Source organism: Myxine glutinosa, chromosome 4, assembly GCF_964187855.1.
Source record: "Myxine glutinosa chromosome 4, kmMyxGlut1.1, whole genome shotgun sequence".
Classification (NCBI taxonomy): Eukaryota; Metazoa; Chordata; class Myxini; order Myxiniformes; family Myxinidae; genus Myxine; species Myxine glutinosa.
This window is the reverse complement of record NC_136264.1, coordinates 63,087,466-63,103,370: the sequence shown is the minus strand read 5'-3', so window position 1 is coordinate 63,103,370 and position 15,905 is coordinate 63,087,466. Positions and strand designations below refer to the sequence as shown.

The 15,905-nt window shown below is 47.7% G+C and overlaps 1 protein-coding gene across 11 annotated transcripts in view; it reads right to left on the bottom strand.

Moving 5' to 3' along the window:
• Nucleotides 1-15,905, bottom strand: part of LOC137424696 (uncharacterized) — a 161,786-nt gene that overhangs the window by 17,601 nt on the left and 128,280 nt on the right. For all 11 annotated transcript variants that reach the window (XM_068112424.2, XM_068112426.2, XM_078775803.1 and 8 more), the window contains 3 exons: nt 14,992-15,113; nt 2,802-3,537; nt 2,110-2,181 (listed from right to left, as the gene is read on the bottom strand). In XM_068112424.2, the coding sequence (XP_067968525.1) occupies nt 2,110-2,181; nt 2,802-3,537; nt 14,992-15,113 (930 nt within the window). The remainder of the gene's footprint in view (nt 1-2,109; nt 2,182-2,801; nt 3,538-14,991; nt 15,114-15,905) is intronic.

Here is a 15,905-nt window from a genome sequence, read left to right as displayed (position 1 = left end):
TGCATTTCTATAACCAGTCATCTCGTACTCATTTTGCTGACATCGGAAGGGTGACAGGCTGAGTCAACCCACCTGGTGTTAATTCAATGGCATGACAGGGGCTTGAACTCAGGACCTTAAGATCTCAAGCCAGCCACCTTAACCGTTAAGCCAACACCAGGCAATCTCTCTTTACAATAACGTGAACCAAATTATAGTCACCAATCCCAAGTCTCTCTCTTCCTCATACGTGGCAATATAAAAACTGCCACCCTGGCATTGGCTGGGATGGATCACCGAACAAACTACCTACCTACAGTGCCCTGCCAGAATAAAACTAGAGCTAGGTTGACGGAGTGCCATTGCAAATCCCCACACTTCCAACCGATTAAAGCTAAGTTGTAAGATGGCAAAACGTTTCACCAGGAATAACCCAATATCAAATTTAGAGTTAATATTTTAAAATCTGTTTTGACCTCTGTCCCCTTGGAGTATGAACCAAGGGTCAAATTAACAACAAACAAAAAAAAGCTACATATTTCATGTATCCCCCAATATTGACTGCATATACAAAATATCATTTTAAAATGTGCCCGTAATTGCATTTTTGGTATTTGACCTTTTGACCCACCCCAGGGGGCAAGGCCAAAAATGACACTGCTCTCACACCTTCTTGCCATGTGATGATCATGACTACCAAGTTTGGTGAATTTCTGCACAACCATTTAGGGGAAGATAACGTGACGGATGGACAGATAGACAGACAGAGCCGATTACAATATCACTCCATTTTTTTTCAAAAAGCGTGGGGATAATTAACACCCTAGAATATAAACAAACATTATTTTAATAATCTGTGATAAAAACAATGAAAAACACAATTAATTATACAGTGCTGAAACCCATGAAGGAAATGAATATTCTGTATGTCTGCCGAATCCAGATTATGCCAAATGTAGAGTAGATTTTGTCTGCCGAATCCAGATTATGCCACATGTAGAGTAGATTTTGTCTGCCTAATCCAGATTATGCCAAATGTAGAGTAGATTTTGTTATAGCGTTTGTACATTACTGGGCAGAGGTCAGCTTTTCCACAGCTTTCAATCCATATATTCTCAGAGGTATTCGGTGACTTTCATGTCAGAAATCTATGGTGACCAGGGAACAATCTGCAGCCCATTCTCTTTCTTCCAGATAGAGGTGCTCCTGATGCACATAATATGGCACCACCTTCCTGCAGTACATGTGTTCCATATGCAAACTGCCATGCTGCTATTCAAGGACCCTCCACCGCTATACCAGGAAAGAGGATAAAGAGTGGGGAAAAAATGCTGGTGCCAAGGGAAGACTGCACCCAATACCGTTCGCTCCACAGTATGGGGTGCAGCTTCTTCCCGGGGCACTACAGAGCTCTCACATCAACACCATCGAACACGCCTCGGAACGTATGGATCGGGAGCTGAGGAAAAACCGACCTCCATCAAGCAATACGCAAGCACTGTAATAAAATCTACTCGATATTTGGCAAAATCATTGAGATAATCATCCATTTGTTGCCTTCATGGGTTCAATCACTGCATGGTGCCAAATAACGTGCCACAGATACTAACGCATGTGGTGAATTTGATTGCATTCATATCAAAGATTGTTCAAGTAAATATATTTAAATTTAGGGCTGCTCATTTTGTCCTGGAAGGGCACTGTATTTCCATGATCAACCAATGGAGTAGGTTCAGTCTCTTCAACTTTCAGACCTCATCATCCAACATAACCTCTCCTGGGTATGCCATGTATCAAAGCTGGCCGCAAACTGGAAATCCTTTGTCCTTGCTTGGTAAATCTACAACTTCTCACAGCCGACAAAAGCCTTTGTCTGGAGCTCAATGGAGTAGTTTCCAATAATCGAACAATAATCGCAATTTCTACTACCAATTAATCGAACCTTCTTCCAAACAAGGCATCATTTCCTTCACTCTCACCGTTTTCTGTTCAATCTGGTGCGTCACTGCTCTACTATTAGTACGTTGCTTTTCACTCTCTGCTCACTTATTCTTCAAAGAGCCAATATTTATTAAACAAAAAAAGGAACCGAGTGGAAGTTCAAGATGCAACAACAAAATGCATACTTACTGGCCGATTCAGAGGGCTGGGTGAGGTTCCTGGGCTTGAGCGGGAGGGTGAAGCAGAAGTGCGATTCTTGCTCTAGGTCAGTGGAAGGAAAGGAAAGGATAATATAAAAAGAAAACACTTTTTGATTGAAATCATTGTTTAAAAAAAGAACATTCATTCTTGTTATCAACTGCTCAGATCGAGAATTGTATGGAGAAAATCTGCTGTTTCTGAGCTTGTTCGCATCCTACACGCAAAGGAATTTAATGGGAAACATGATGGGGCTTTCAAATACGAAAAACAAACAAAAAGAGAGAGAGAGCAGTCAGAGACAGAGCGAAAGTGAAAGCAAGAGCGTGACAGAGAGTGCACGCAACAGTATCAAAATAGATGAGGAAAATCAAGAATATAAAGCAAAGCAGCACATATTGAGAAGCAAGCCTGAAGTAAGCCTTAGAGGGTCCTGAGTTTGAGTCCCTCACAGCCGTTGAAATAACACCAGGTGGGTTGACTCAGCCTGTCATCCTTCCGAGGTCGGCAAAATGAGTACCAACTTCCTGGTAATCGGGGGAACTGCATTAGCGGCACAGCCGCACCTCCAGAAAATGATGCAGCCAAGCAGCCATAGGCTGCATATGAACCACCACCACATATTGAGAAAAAGTAGGAAGGTGAAAGAGAAGGTATGATGATAATAATCTTTACATAGTTACCTGATGCCCAGTAAACAAATTGTTTCCACGTGCTGTACGTCCTCCTGAAGGCCTGGCATGCACACAGTCCATATCTAGGCCCTTTGCCACCTTACTTGATTTGACCTCTCCACTTCCACTTGCTGTTCCAGTCCCCAAACTCCCAACCCCACGGCTTTTGCGGGCATCAGGCCGACGGAACGCGGTAGTGCGTCCTGGCGATAGTGTAGGTGAACATCGGCCAGGGCAATGGGAATCCAAGGGGCCAGAAGTCAAAGGGTCCACAGGACGAGCGAGCCTTGATGTGGAAAGCTCTTGGTGTCGTGCTTGTTCGCTGTTTCCCAACAATCCTGCATGTGAACTCAGAGCCCTTGAAGTAGAAGCACAGTTTTTCCGTGATCCCTCTCCTACAACAGAAGCCTTTTTCTTCCTGCCACCCCCTGATACAGGGCCACCACTCCCAGAAGAGAGAGCTGTCTCCCGTAATGATGGTCGGCTTCCCTGCTTCCCAGCCTTCAATTTTGGGGGTTTAGATGAGAGTGATGGAGCAGGCAAAGAAGCTGAGGGGCGGGGGGGAATAGGTGTTGAGAGAGACTGTGGAGAAGGCCGCAACATGGTGTCTGGAGAGGTGGTAACAGTGGAAATGGAGGAGCAGGTGAGAGCGGAAGAGCAGGGAAGAAATGCTGGGTGCAAAGAACCAGTGGACTGGGCCCGGCCAGGTGAAGCAGTCGGCGGTATTGAGGTTGATGGGAATTTTCTGTTGTGGAAGGGAAGGACGAAGTAGGAAGTCAGTGAATAAAAAAAAAAAAGAGTATTTCGGAAACAATTTACCATACGGCAGATTGACTTCTTAAATGTGGTCATGTTCAACCCAAAATATCCTTTTTAGTTGTTTCATGATAAAGTCATTGCAATTATTGCATCTCACAATTATTATCCACGGCTTTCTTTTTTGTACACATGATCGAGGCTTGCGAAAGAGCTAGAGCAGAATGGAAGGTAATAAAATGAAAAAGGGGACAGACCAACAGCAGAGTAGAAGTTAGAGTGAAATCAAGGGAGTGGGAGAATGACACATGGGGGTGAACAAGCTGCACACAAGCTCAATGGAACAGCAAGAAGAGATAGGAGAAGGTGGGGATGAAACAGAAAAGAAACAAACCAACCAACAACTAACATATGAAAAGAGTTGAGGGAGAGGGGGGAAAATTACAATAACCTGGAAAAAAGGAGTGCTTGGGGGATGACCTAATGTCGTGGTGAATGGGACTGAACAGACTGGGGAAGTAGGTTCTACAGGTGAGAGAAAAGAGGAACAAATGAGTGGAGGTGAGCAGTGAGCCTGGATTTTGGGGGTTTAACAAGAAGAGGGTTACTGGCAGACCATGAGCACCAGCAGAAACTTGGGAGGGATAGAGCAAAGAGACGGCAGAGGGTGCAAGACCAAAAAGGAGGTGGCACAATACAGAGAGGCCACCAACCTCTCAGCGATGTGAAAGTAACACTGCAGCTTCATCGTGGGAGGTCCTAATGATTTTGAGGGCTTTGCTTTCCACGGCATCAAGAAGGGAAAGATGTGAGGCAGGGGTGTCAGCCGATAGAGGAGAGCAGTAGTCCATCAAGCTGCAAATGAAGGCCTTGTAGGTTTTCCAAGGTTCAGACTGGCCAATACAAGACCTTGCAGGACAAAGCATGCCCAATCGGTGGCTGGCTTTGGAGGCCATCTTGGAAATAGGTCTGCCCAAGAAACATCATGGCTGAAGATGAGACTCAAATGTTTGAGTGACTTAACCTGTTCAAGTGGTTTGTTTAGGAAGTAAATTAAAGGTTTTGCCAGATGGTCTTTTCGGAAAGACAAGGCGAGTGTGAGGGATTTGTCGAAGTTGAAAGACATTCCAAGTGTTGAACCAGCTCCTGATTCTGATCAAAGTCTGCAGAGAGGGAAGAGGCTGCTGCATACCTGTCTAAAGGATGAGAAATTATATGGCAGAGGGGTTTTCCAGGGAATCAGAAGGATCATTGAAGATAAGGAACAAGATTGGGGCCAAGAGACTGCTTTGGGGCATTCCATCCTTGACAGGGAGAGGAGAAGAGAGGATCCCGTTAAGATGTACATGCTGAATAAGTGAGTGGAAGAAGTCAGTCATCCATGAGAGGATGTAGCCTAGGTTGTCATAAGCAGAGAGTTTGGAAATCAAGGCAGGGCACCCGACTGTCAAATGCTTGAGAAATATAAAGATGGACGGCCAAACGCTTTATAAACAAAAAACACTTTAAAATGTATGTTAAAATGCCTCACTCTCCTCACTACTCTATCAGGAACAACTCTTGCATTCTTCTTTTACTTCTTCTTCTTCATAACAATCTCTTTCCTCTTCTTTTTCACAAGGTTTATTTCTCAAAACCTTTTCACTCCAAAACACTAAGTTCATCCACCCTCCTCTCATACCTACAGCTCCACTTTCCTCCGTACCGACAATGGAAAACATTTTTCTTACCACTCCTAAGAAATCTTTCTCCTTATGTCCAGTTTGGGAATCCTGAGAAGTCAATTTTGTAGAGGTTGTGTGCACATGACAACAAACTTCTCTTCACGTCCACTAATGGTGGCAAACCCCTCCATGTCAAAACCGCGATTGCTCTTTGATCTGAATTATGCACAAACGCATGATGGAAATCACCTTCGCCCAGCATTGACTATCAACCAAGATGGCGCCCGGTAGAAACACCCGAAGAAGAAGTGCCAACCAAGATCCAAAAGACCCAGAAGACCCAAACGACCTTGTAGACCACAAAAAGACCCCATAAACCCCAAAGACCCAAAAAGACGCCAAAGACCCAGAGGACCCAAAATACCCCGATGACTCAAGTGACCCAAAAGACACAAAGATGCCAAAGACCATTAAAGACCATGAAGACCATCATATTCTTTTTCCGGTCCGGTCGTGAGAGGACGCTGGCGTCACTTGCTCGCCGCTTCTCTGACTGGACCATTGTCCGTATCTTGCTTTCCTGGTGGTCGTGGCGGATTTTTGGCCATTGAGTCTGCCCTCTGCACGGTCCCGGCTCTGCTCTGCTGCTCATGGCTTCACCTGCTCGGCTCCTTCGCTGTTTCCTCGGGCTCACTCTCGTGGGTTGTGCCCATTGTTTGCAGCGGCGGTGGTGGCGGTTTGCCGCCGTGATCTTGATTAGCGGCGGCGGTCGTTTGCCGCTGCATTTGCCGCTTTGCCTCCTCAACCTTGGCCTCGTGCGCGTCTCTTCGCTCCTGTCTGCCCTCTGCATGGTCCCGGCTCTGCTCCTGGCTTCACCTGCTCGGCTCCTTCGCTGTTTCCTCGGGCCCACTCCCGTGGGTTGTGACGATTGTTTCGCCTCCTCACCCTTGGCCTCGTGCTCGTCCCTTCGCTCCTGCTGGCATGGCTCTGCGGTACTCCGCCGCAAGGCTTCTCCTGCTTAAAACCAGCTCCACCCCATCATGCATCTCTGCAATCAAATCGAATGGACTCCTGCGTCGACCCAGGTACATTCACCGTGGCTCCGGTCGTAAGTTTGTTTATTTACAATCAGGTCACTCCATCCCCATCCTCTGGTCGGCTCAGCGCACTCCCACTCATCGTCCCAACACACCTGGTCACAACAACGCACAAAATCGCACCTCCTGTCTGCGAACCCTGGCCAAATCACCTGGATTCATACCCGCCGTACAAAACAACATCAAGCTCACCCTGTTCAATACCCGGTCCCTCAACAACAAATGCCTCATCCTGAACGACTATATCCTGGAAAATAAACTGGACTTTCTCTGTCTCACTGAGACCTGGCAACAACCACTGGACTACTACACGCTCAACCTCACCACACCCAATGGATATTCTTACATCAATAAACCACGCTCGGAGGGCCGAGGTGGTGGAATTGCCGTTATTCACCGACAAGACATCAAGACCAACCTCATCTCCATCTCATCTGCTCCATCATTTGAACACCTGGCTTTTAAACTCTCTGGTCACACACAGTCAGTCATGGCTGTTGTCTACCGCCCTCTCAAACCACACCCATCATTCCTGTCTGACTTCTCCTACTTTCTGACCCAGCTATGTTCCCTCTCCCCCTCAATCCTCCTCCTTGGTGATTTCAATATCCACATGGACTCCACTGACTCCACGCTAACCACTGACTTCACTGATTTACTCACCTGCTTTAACCTCACTCAACATGTCAACTTTCCTACCCATAACCGTGGTCACATTTTGGACCTTGTCTGCTCTACTGGACTAATTTTGCACCATCTCTCTGGCTCCGACCTCACTCTCTCTGACCACCTAGCCATCACTCTGACCATCAACATCCCCACCCCAGCACCAAGGCATTATCGCACTATCAACTTCCGTAAGCTAAACGCTCTTTCACCTACCTCATTCTCATCGACCCTCTCTGAAAAAATGTCCACTTCTCCCTTCGTTGACCTCCACACCCCTTCTGACCTCACTGACTACTACAACCACACTCTCTCCTCCTGCCTTGACCAACTTGCACCTATAAAAACCAAAACAGTTTCTTTCACCCATTCTGCTCCCTGGTTTACCCCTGAACTTCGCCTGATGAAAACTCGTGCTCGCCAACTTGAAAGACTCCGCAATAAAACAGGTCTCGCAGTTCACTCCCAGGCCTACAAGGACCACATACAACACTATAAAGATGCCCTCTCCCGCACACACTCCGCCTACTACTCTCAAATTATCCACTCTGGCTCCGGAAACCCAAAAGCACTCTTCTCTACAATAAACAAACTCCTCAGCCCCCTGAACACCACCACCCAGTCATTCACAATAGACAACTGCATCTCCTTCCTTTCATTCTTCCAACGCAAAATTGAAAACATCTACAACAGCTTGACCACCGCCGCACCCGCTCCCCCTCAAACCACCTGCCCCCCCTTATCCTGCCATCCCCTGTCTCAATTCTCCCCAGTCTCCCCTACTGACCTCTCTGAACTCCTCATCGGAATGAAAACTGCCACCTGCACTCTTGACCCCATCCCCTCCAGCTTTGTCAAGGCCTCCCTTCCTGCTCTCTCTCCACTTATCATTGCAACAATAAACTCCTCCCTGTCTACAGGCATCGTCCCACCATCCCTCAAAATTGCTGCTGTTACCCCCATTCTGAAAAAACCTGGACTAAACCCTGACACCCTAAATAACTTCAGACCCATCTCCAACCTACCCTTTCTGTCAAAGGTTTTGGAACGCGCTGTAGCCACTCAACTCAAACATCACCTCTCTGCCAATAACCTGTATGAAACATTCCAATCCGGATTCCGCTCCAACCACAGTACTGAAACTGCTCTCCTCAAAATCACCAACGACCTTCTCCTCTCCTCTGACGCTGGCAACCTCAACATTCTCATCCTCCTCGACCTCAGCGCCGCCTTTGACACCATCGATCACACCATCCTCCTCACCCGACTTGAAACCACCTTTAACATTACTGGCACTGCCCTCTCTTGGATTAAATCATACCTCTCTGACAGACGTCAGTTCATCTCCATCAATAACTGCAAATCCCCCACTGCTCCCCTCCCCCAAGGTGTCCCCCAAGGTTCAGTTCTTGGCCCCCTCCTCTTCATCCTTTACCTGTCCCCCCTCGGTCACTTAATCCGCCGTCATGGTCTCCAATTCCACTGCTTCGCCGATGACATCCAGCTTTTCATCTCCACCAAGTCCATCTCCACCGCCACCCACTCTATCCTGACAAACTGCATCACTGAAATAAAATCCTGGCTTCAAATCAACTTCCTCAAACTTAACTGTGATAAATCTGAAATAATCATCATTGGCCCAAAAACGCTCACCAAGTCCACCCATAACTTTGCCCTCAACATCGACGGTTTCCCAGTATCCACCTCCCCTCACATCCGGAATCTTGGCATCATCTTTGACCAAACCCTCTCCTTCGACAAATACACTAAACAGATCACAAAGACAGCCTTCTTTCACCTGAAAAACATCGCCCGTCTCCGTCCATCCCTCGCCTCCGTGGCTGCAGAAACCCTCATCCACGCCTTCATCACTTCCCGTCTGGACTAATGCAATAGCCTCCTTTATGGTTCACCCTCAACAATCACCAATAAACTCCAATACATTCAGAACTCCGCTGCCCGTCTACTCACCCATTCCCGGACCCGTGACCACATCACCCCCGTCCTTTACAAGCTTCACTGGCTCCCCATCTCCCAGAGAATCAAGTACAAAATCCTCCTCTTGACCTACAAACCGCTTCCGGGTTCGGTTGCGAGAGGACGCTGGCGTTGCATATTCGCCGCTTCTCCGACTGGATGGATGTACAGGGTCTGCTTCTACCTTTCTGACCTGACATCTCACACCTGTCCTGCCTTTTCACACCCGCACGTGCCGCGTGTTCTCCGGCTGGATAACGGAATCTGCTTTTGATGGTACGGAATACGGAATTCGAAAGGCCCGCTGCCGTTGATTGTGGCCGTGGCCTTGTTTGCCGGTGGCCTTGTGGCCTTGTTTGCCGCTGTGGTCTTGATTAGCGGCTGCAGTCGTTTGCCGCTGCGTTTGCCGCTGCGTTTGCCGCTTTGCCTCCTCGACCTTGGCCTCGTACTCGTCCCTTCGCTCCTGCCTGGCATGGCTCTGAAGTACTCCGCCGCAAGGCTTCTTCTGCTCAATACCCGCTCCACCCCATCATGCATCTCTGCCATCAAATCAAATGGACTCCTCCGACGACCCAGGTACATTCACCGTGGCTCCGGTCGCAAGTTTGTTTATTTGCAATCAGGTCACTCCATCCCCGTCCTCTCGTCGGCTCAGCGCACTCTCACTCTTCGTCCCAGCGCACCTGGTCACAGCAACCCACACGATCGCACCTCTTGCCTACGAACCCTGGCTAAATCACCTGAATTCATCCCTGCTGTTCAAAACAACATCAAGCTCACCCTGTTCAACACCCGGTCCCTCAACAACAAATGCCTCATCCTGAACGAATACATCCTGGATAACAAACTGGACTTTCTCTGTCTCACCGAAACCTGGCAACAACCTCTGGACTACTACACACTCAACCTCACCACACCCAATGGATATTCCTACGTCAATAAACCACGCTCGGAGGGCCGAGGTGGTGGAATTGCCGTTATCCACCGTCAAGACATCAAGACCAACCTCATCTTCATCTCATCTGCTCCATCATTTGAACACCTGGCTTTAAAACTCTCTGGTCACACGCAGTCAGTCATGGCTGTCGTCTACCGCCCTCCCAAACCACACCCATCATTCCTGTCTGACTTCTCCTACTTTCTGACCCAGCTATGTTCCCTCTCCCCCTCAATCCTCCTCCTTGGTGATTTCAATATCCACATGGACTCCACTGACTCCACAATAACCACTGACTTCACTGATTTACTCACCTGCTTTAACCTCACTCAACATGTCGACTTTCCTACCCATATCCGTGGTCACATTTTGGACCTTGTCTGCTCCACTGGATTAAATTTGCACCATCTCTATGGCTCCGACCTCACCCTCTCTGACCACTTAGCCATCACTCTGACCATCAACATCCCCGCCCCAACACCAAGGCATTATCGCACAATCAACTTCCGTAAGCTAAACGCTCTTTCACCTACCTCATTCTCATCCACCCTCTCTGAAAAAATGTCCACTTCTCCCTTCATTGACCTCCACACCCCTTCCGACCTCACTGACTACTACAACCACACTCTCTCCTCCTGCCTTGATCAGCTTGCGCCTGTAAAAACCAAAACAGTTTCTTTCACCCATTCTGCTCCCTGGTTTACCCCTGAACTCCACCTGATGAAAACTCGTGCTCGCCAACTTGAAAGACTCCGCAATAAAACGGGTCTCACAGTTCACTCCCAAGCCTACAAGGACCACATACAACACTACAAAGATGCCCTCTCCCGCGCCCGCTCTGCCTACTACTCTCAAATTATCCACTCTGGCTCCGGAAACCCAAAAGCACTCTTCTCGACAATAAACAAACTCCTCCGCCCCCTGAACACCACCACCCAGTCATTCACAGTAGACAACTGCATCTCCTTCCTCTCTTTCTTCCAACGCAAAATTGACAACATCTACAACAGCTTGACCACCGCCGCACCCGCTCCCCCTCCAACCACCTGCCCCCCCTTGTCCTGCCATCCCCTGTCTCGGTTCTCCCCAATCTCTCCTACTGACCTCTCTGAACTCCTCATAGGAATGAAAACTGCCACCTGCACTCTTGACCCCATCCCCTCCAGCTTTGTCAAAGCCTCCCTCCCTGCTCTCTCTCCACTTATCATTGCAACAATAAACTCCTCCCTGTCTACAGGCATCGTCCCACCTTCCCTCAAAATTGCTGCTGTTACCCCCATTCTAAAAAAACCTGGTCTAAACCCTGACACCCTAAACAACTTCAGACCCATCTCCAACCTACCCTTTCTGTCAAAAGTTTTGGAACGCGCTGTAGCCACTCAACTCAAACATCATCTCTCTGCCAATAACTTGTATGAAACATTCCAATCCGGATTCCGCTCCAACCACAGTACTGAAACTGCTCTCCTCAAAATCACCAACGACCTTCTCCTCTCCTCTGACGCTGGCAACCTCAACATTCTCGTCCTCCTCGACCTCAGCGCTGCCTTTGACACCATCGATCACACTATCCTCCTCACCCGACTTGAATCCACCTTTAACGTCACCGGCACTGCCCTCTCTTGGATTAAATCATACCTCTCTGACAGATGCCAGTTCATCTCCATCAATAACTGCAAATCCCCCACTGCTCCCCTCCCCCAAGGTGTCCCCCAAGGTTCAGTTCTTGGCCCCCTCCTCTTCATCCTTTACCTGTCCCCGCTCGGTCACTTAATCCGCCGTCATGGTCTCCAATTCCACTGCTTCGCCGATGACATCCAGCTTTTCATCTCCACCAAGTCCGTCTCCACCGACACCCACTCTATCCTGACAAACTGCATCACTGAAATAAAATCCTGGCTTCAAATCAACTTCCTCAAGCTTAACTGTGATAAATCTGAAATAATCATCATTGGCCCAAAAACGCTCACAAAATCCACCCATAACTTTGCCCTCAACATCGACGGTATCCCAGTATCCACCTCCCCTCACATCCGGAATCTTGGCGTCATCTTTGACCAAACCCTTTCCTTCGACAAATACACTAAACAGATCACAAAGTCAGCCTTCTTTCACCTGAAAAACATTGCCCGTCTCCGCTCATCCCTCTCCTCCACGGCTGCAGAAACCCTCATCCACGCCTTCATCACCTCCCGTCTGGACTACTGCAATAGCCTCCTCTATGGTTCACCCTCAAAAATCACCAATAAACTCCAATACATTCAGAACTCCGCTGCCCGTCTACTCACTCATTCCCGGACCCGTGACCACATCACCCCCGTCCTTTACAAGCTTCACTGGCTCCCCATCCCCCAGAGAATCCAGTACAAAATCCTCCTCTTGACATACAAAGCCCTCCATAACCTGGCCCCATCCTACCTGGCTGACCTCCTCTCCAGACACACTCCCACCCGCAACCTCCGCTCTGCTGGTACCAACCTCCTGACCCCCTCCATCCGGACCAAATTCAGATCCTGGGGGGACAGGGCCTTCTCCATCGCTGCTCCCACCCTCTGGAACTCACTACCTCACACCATCAGAGACTCCTCCTCACTCACCACATTCAAAACATCACTAAAGACCCACCTGTTCAACGCTGCATTCAACATTCAACCCACAGCATTTAACCCCTGACTATCTCTTCTCCTTCTCCCTCCTTTTGCTTTAAATATTTCCCTATTGATTCTTGTCTTGTCTTTTTGATTCTTGTCTTATATATATGCCGTATATCGCTGCTGTTTGTTTTCTTGATTCTTGTCTTTTTGCAATTGTTGTTTTCATGTATTGTTATGCATTATGTTTTCCACTCTGTCAAAGCGCCTTTGGGCTTCTGGAAAAGCGCTATACAAAATAAATGAATTATTATTATTATTATTACAAAGCCCTCCATAACCTGGCCCCATCCTACCTGGCTGACCTCCTCTCCAGACACACTCCCACCCGCAACCTCCGCTCTGCTGGTACCAACCTCCTGACCCCCCCCCATCCGGACCAAATTTAGATCCTGGGGGGACAGGGCCTTCTCCATCGCTGCTCCCACCCTCTGGAACTCGCTACCTCACACCATCAGAGACTCCTCCTCACTCACCACATTCAAAACATCACTCAAGACCCACCTGTTCAACACTGCATTCAACATTTAACCCACAGCATCTAACCCCTGACTATCTCCTCTCCTTCTCCCTCCTTTGTGCTTTGAATATTTCCCTATTGATTCTTCTTTTTTGCAATTGTTTTTATGTTTTGCTATGCATTATGTTTTGCACTCTGTCAAAGCGTCTTTGGGCTTCCTGAAAAGCGCTATATAAAATAAATGCATTATTATTATTATTATTATTATTATTATTATGTCAGCACGCTTCCCCCTCACAGCTTCCCCCTTGTCCTGCCCCATTTCAGTTTCTGCCCCGCTCTCCACCTCTCAGCTCCACCCCACACCATCCCAGCTCCCCCATGTCAGTACCCTCCCAGCTCCACTCCACCCCCAACCGGTGCCTCACTCTCCCAGCTTCCCCTCAACGCCTCCCAGCTTCCCACTGCCCCCTCTCCTTGCTCCTTTCCACATTCCTGCACCCTGCCAGCAGCTCCTCCTCCACTGTCCCTGTGTGGACCTCAAACATCTGAAACCTCCACTCCAACTTAACATCTCTCAATCCAGGTCACTGCTGATAAACAGGACATCTGTTTAACAGAATCCTTCCTCCCACAGGATGAAAAGCGGAAATCATCTGTTCAACAGAATCCTTCTTTTCACAGGACGCCCCTGACTCCTTCGTGTCTTTCCCTGGCTATTGTCTTGTCTGGTTTGACTGACCTCAACACAGGACTGATGGTGGAGTCGCACACCTGAACTATTATACACCAACAAAGCATTCATCTGCAGCTTGATGGAGTACTGCTCTAGCCTTTGGGCTAGCACCTCTGTCTTGCACCTCACTCAACGTGACGCCACAGAAACCAATGCTTTCAAGATCATTGGAGCCTCACTCACTATCTCTCACAACCTGTCTTGGGTGCATCACCCCATCTCCAAACTGGCCTCTAAGACTTGCTGACACCTTGATCATAATAGCAGACCCAAATTTTTTCTGAGCCATGCACACTTCATCCAAAGTATGATGTAACATTGCTCACTACTCTAAAACTGGTGCAGCTATTTCCTTATTGCTCCTGTGAAGACAGTGAAGTCTTCAGATTTTAATATGATTGGGATGTCCTGGCAAGAGGGTGAGTCTCAGGTTGTTGAACTCTTGTTTTCTATCACCTTACTTCTGAACATGCTCTACTTTTCCTCGATCCAGTCCTACCAGGCACGTGACGGTTTACACGTATTTGATCGGTAGTTTTAGAGCACAATCAATAGAATGCATTTTTTATATGCCGGTACTGAGGCTCATGGAAGAGAACAACAGAGAGTAATTCAAATAACAGAGGAAAGGGGAGAAAATGGAAAAAAGTGGAACAAGAACAAACGGAAGCATCACAGCACAAGGGGAGTAGTCACGGTAGAAGGGACGGAAATGGGTCTCAGCAGGTGTTGTAAAGCTCAGTCGTGAAAAAGGAAGAGACCATGAGGTGGCAGTGAACAGCACATTCGAAATCCAGTAGGGAAGAGCTCGAGACAATGGACTCAGGGAGACAGTTCCATGGGCAAGAGAAGGGTGGTATGAAAGAATGGACGCAAACGTTGACATTAGAAATGGGAAGGGTAACAAGGAAAGAGTTTATAAAAAAATGCATCTAATTTGGAAGAGCAGGAAGTGAGTGCATAAAACTTAAGGAAGTGAGTGAAAGAAGCAGAAGGTAACCCCCAATGCAAGTTCATATTGTTCATATTTAAAAGGATCTACCAACGTTCAAGCACATTTACCGTGATTTTTTTATTTTATTTTATTTTTTAACGTCGATCGTGTAGGGTACTAATTGCACATAATAATGTGGTCAAATGGCATGACCTATTGGGACATTTCATTACCTGTAAATTATAGTCAGAGCTCCATGTTATTGCTTGCAATGACTGTTGGACATTGGAAAATGAATCCCTCTTCATACACAGTGCATACCTCCATGTCTGCGAAGCCAGATGTTGCTCCACTATCGTGCTGAAAGCCGAACGGAGATGATCCCATGAACGAGAGAAGGCAAATACCCCTGGAGAAAATTGCCGTGCACCAAATACACAAACCTAGAGGCAAGCAAGGAATAGACAATAATAAATAATCAAGGAATAGACTGAATGAATGAATGAATGATCGTTTTAAGGCCATTTTCCCCACTAGAGCGGGGGTTAGCCTTGCGGGCCCCATGACAATCATGGTTCCCTGTTTGAGGCAATGTTTTTATGGCCGGATGCCCTTCCTGACGCCAACCCTTGGTCGCCTCTTACGATGCACAGTGATACGGTGTACCTATTCTAAACCGGGGTACACACCGCGATCATTCATCCCAGCAAGCTGGTACTCAATTTGCCGACCTCGGAAGGATGACAAGCTGAGTCAACCCCCTGGTGTTAATTCAGCGATCGACCGGGATTCGAACCCAGGATCCTACGATCCCAAGCCGGCACCCTAACCGCTAAGCCAATCAAGGAATAGACTATTGCTAACAAACAATGTAAGATTGCAAGCAACTAAAAACAGTATGATCATACATGGGTGCTTGTTGGATATGGTGTGCACAGCAGAGTAAAAGTCTTTTTATTTCCATTTACAGCAGTGAGGCTCATGGAAGAGCAAGGTAGAATCGACAATGGGATGGACAAACATCAGCGGAATGGACAACCGGGACTAATAAAATAGTTTAGGTGTGCAGTCAGCCGGGATACTGTAAGTTTAACCAAGATGGGGTTACTGGAAGAAAGTGTGCTGAGAGAGTAGAGAGATATATAGAGAGAGTAATACAACACTGTTCTTCAGTCTCATCACAGGAGATTCCAATAATTCAGAGTTTTAGGATTCCACAGATTCCAGGAGAGACA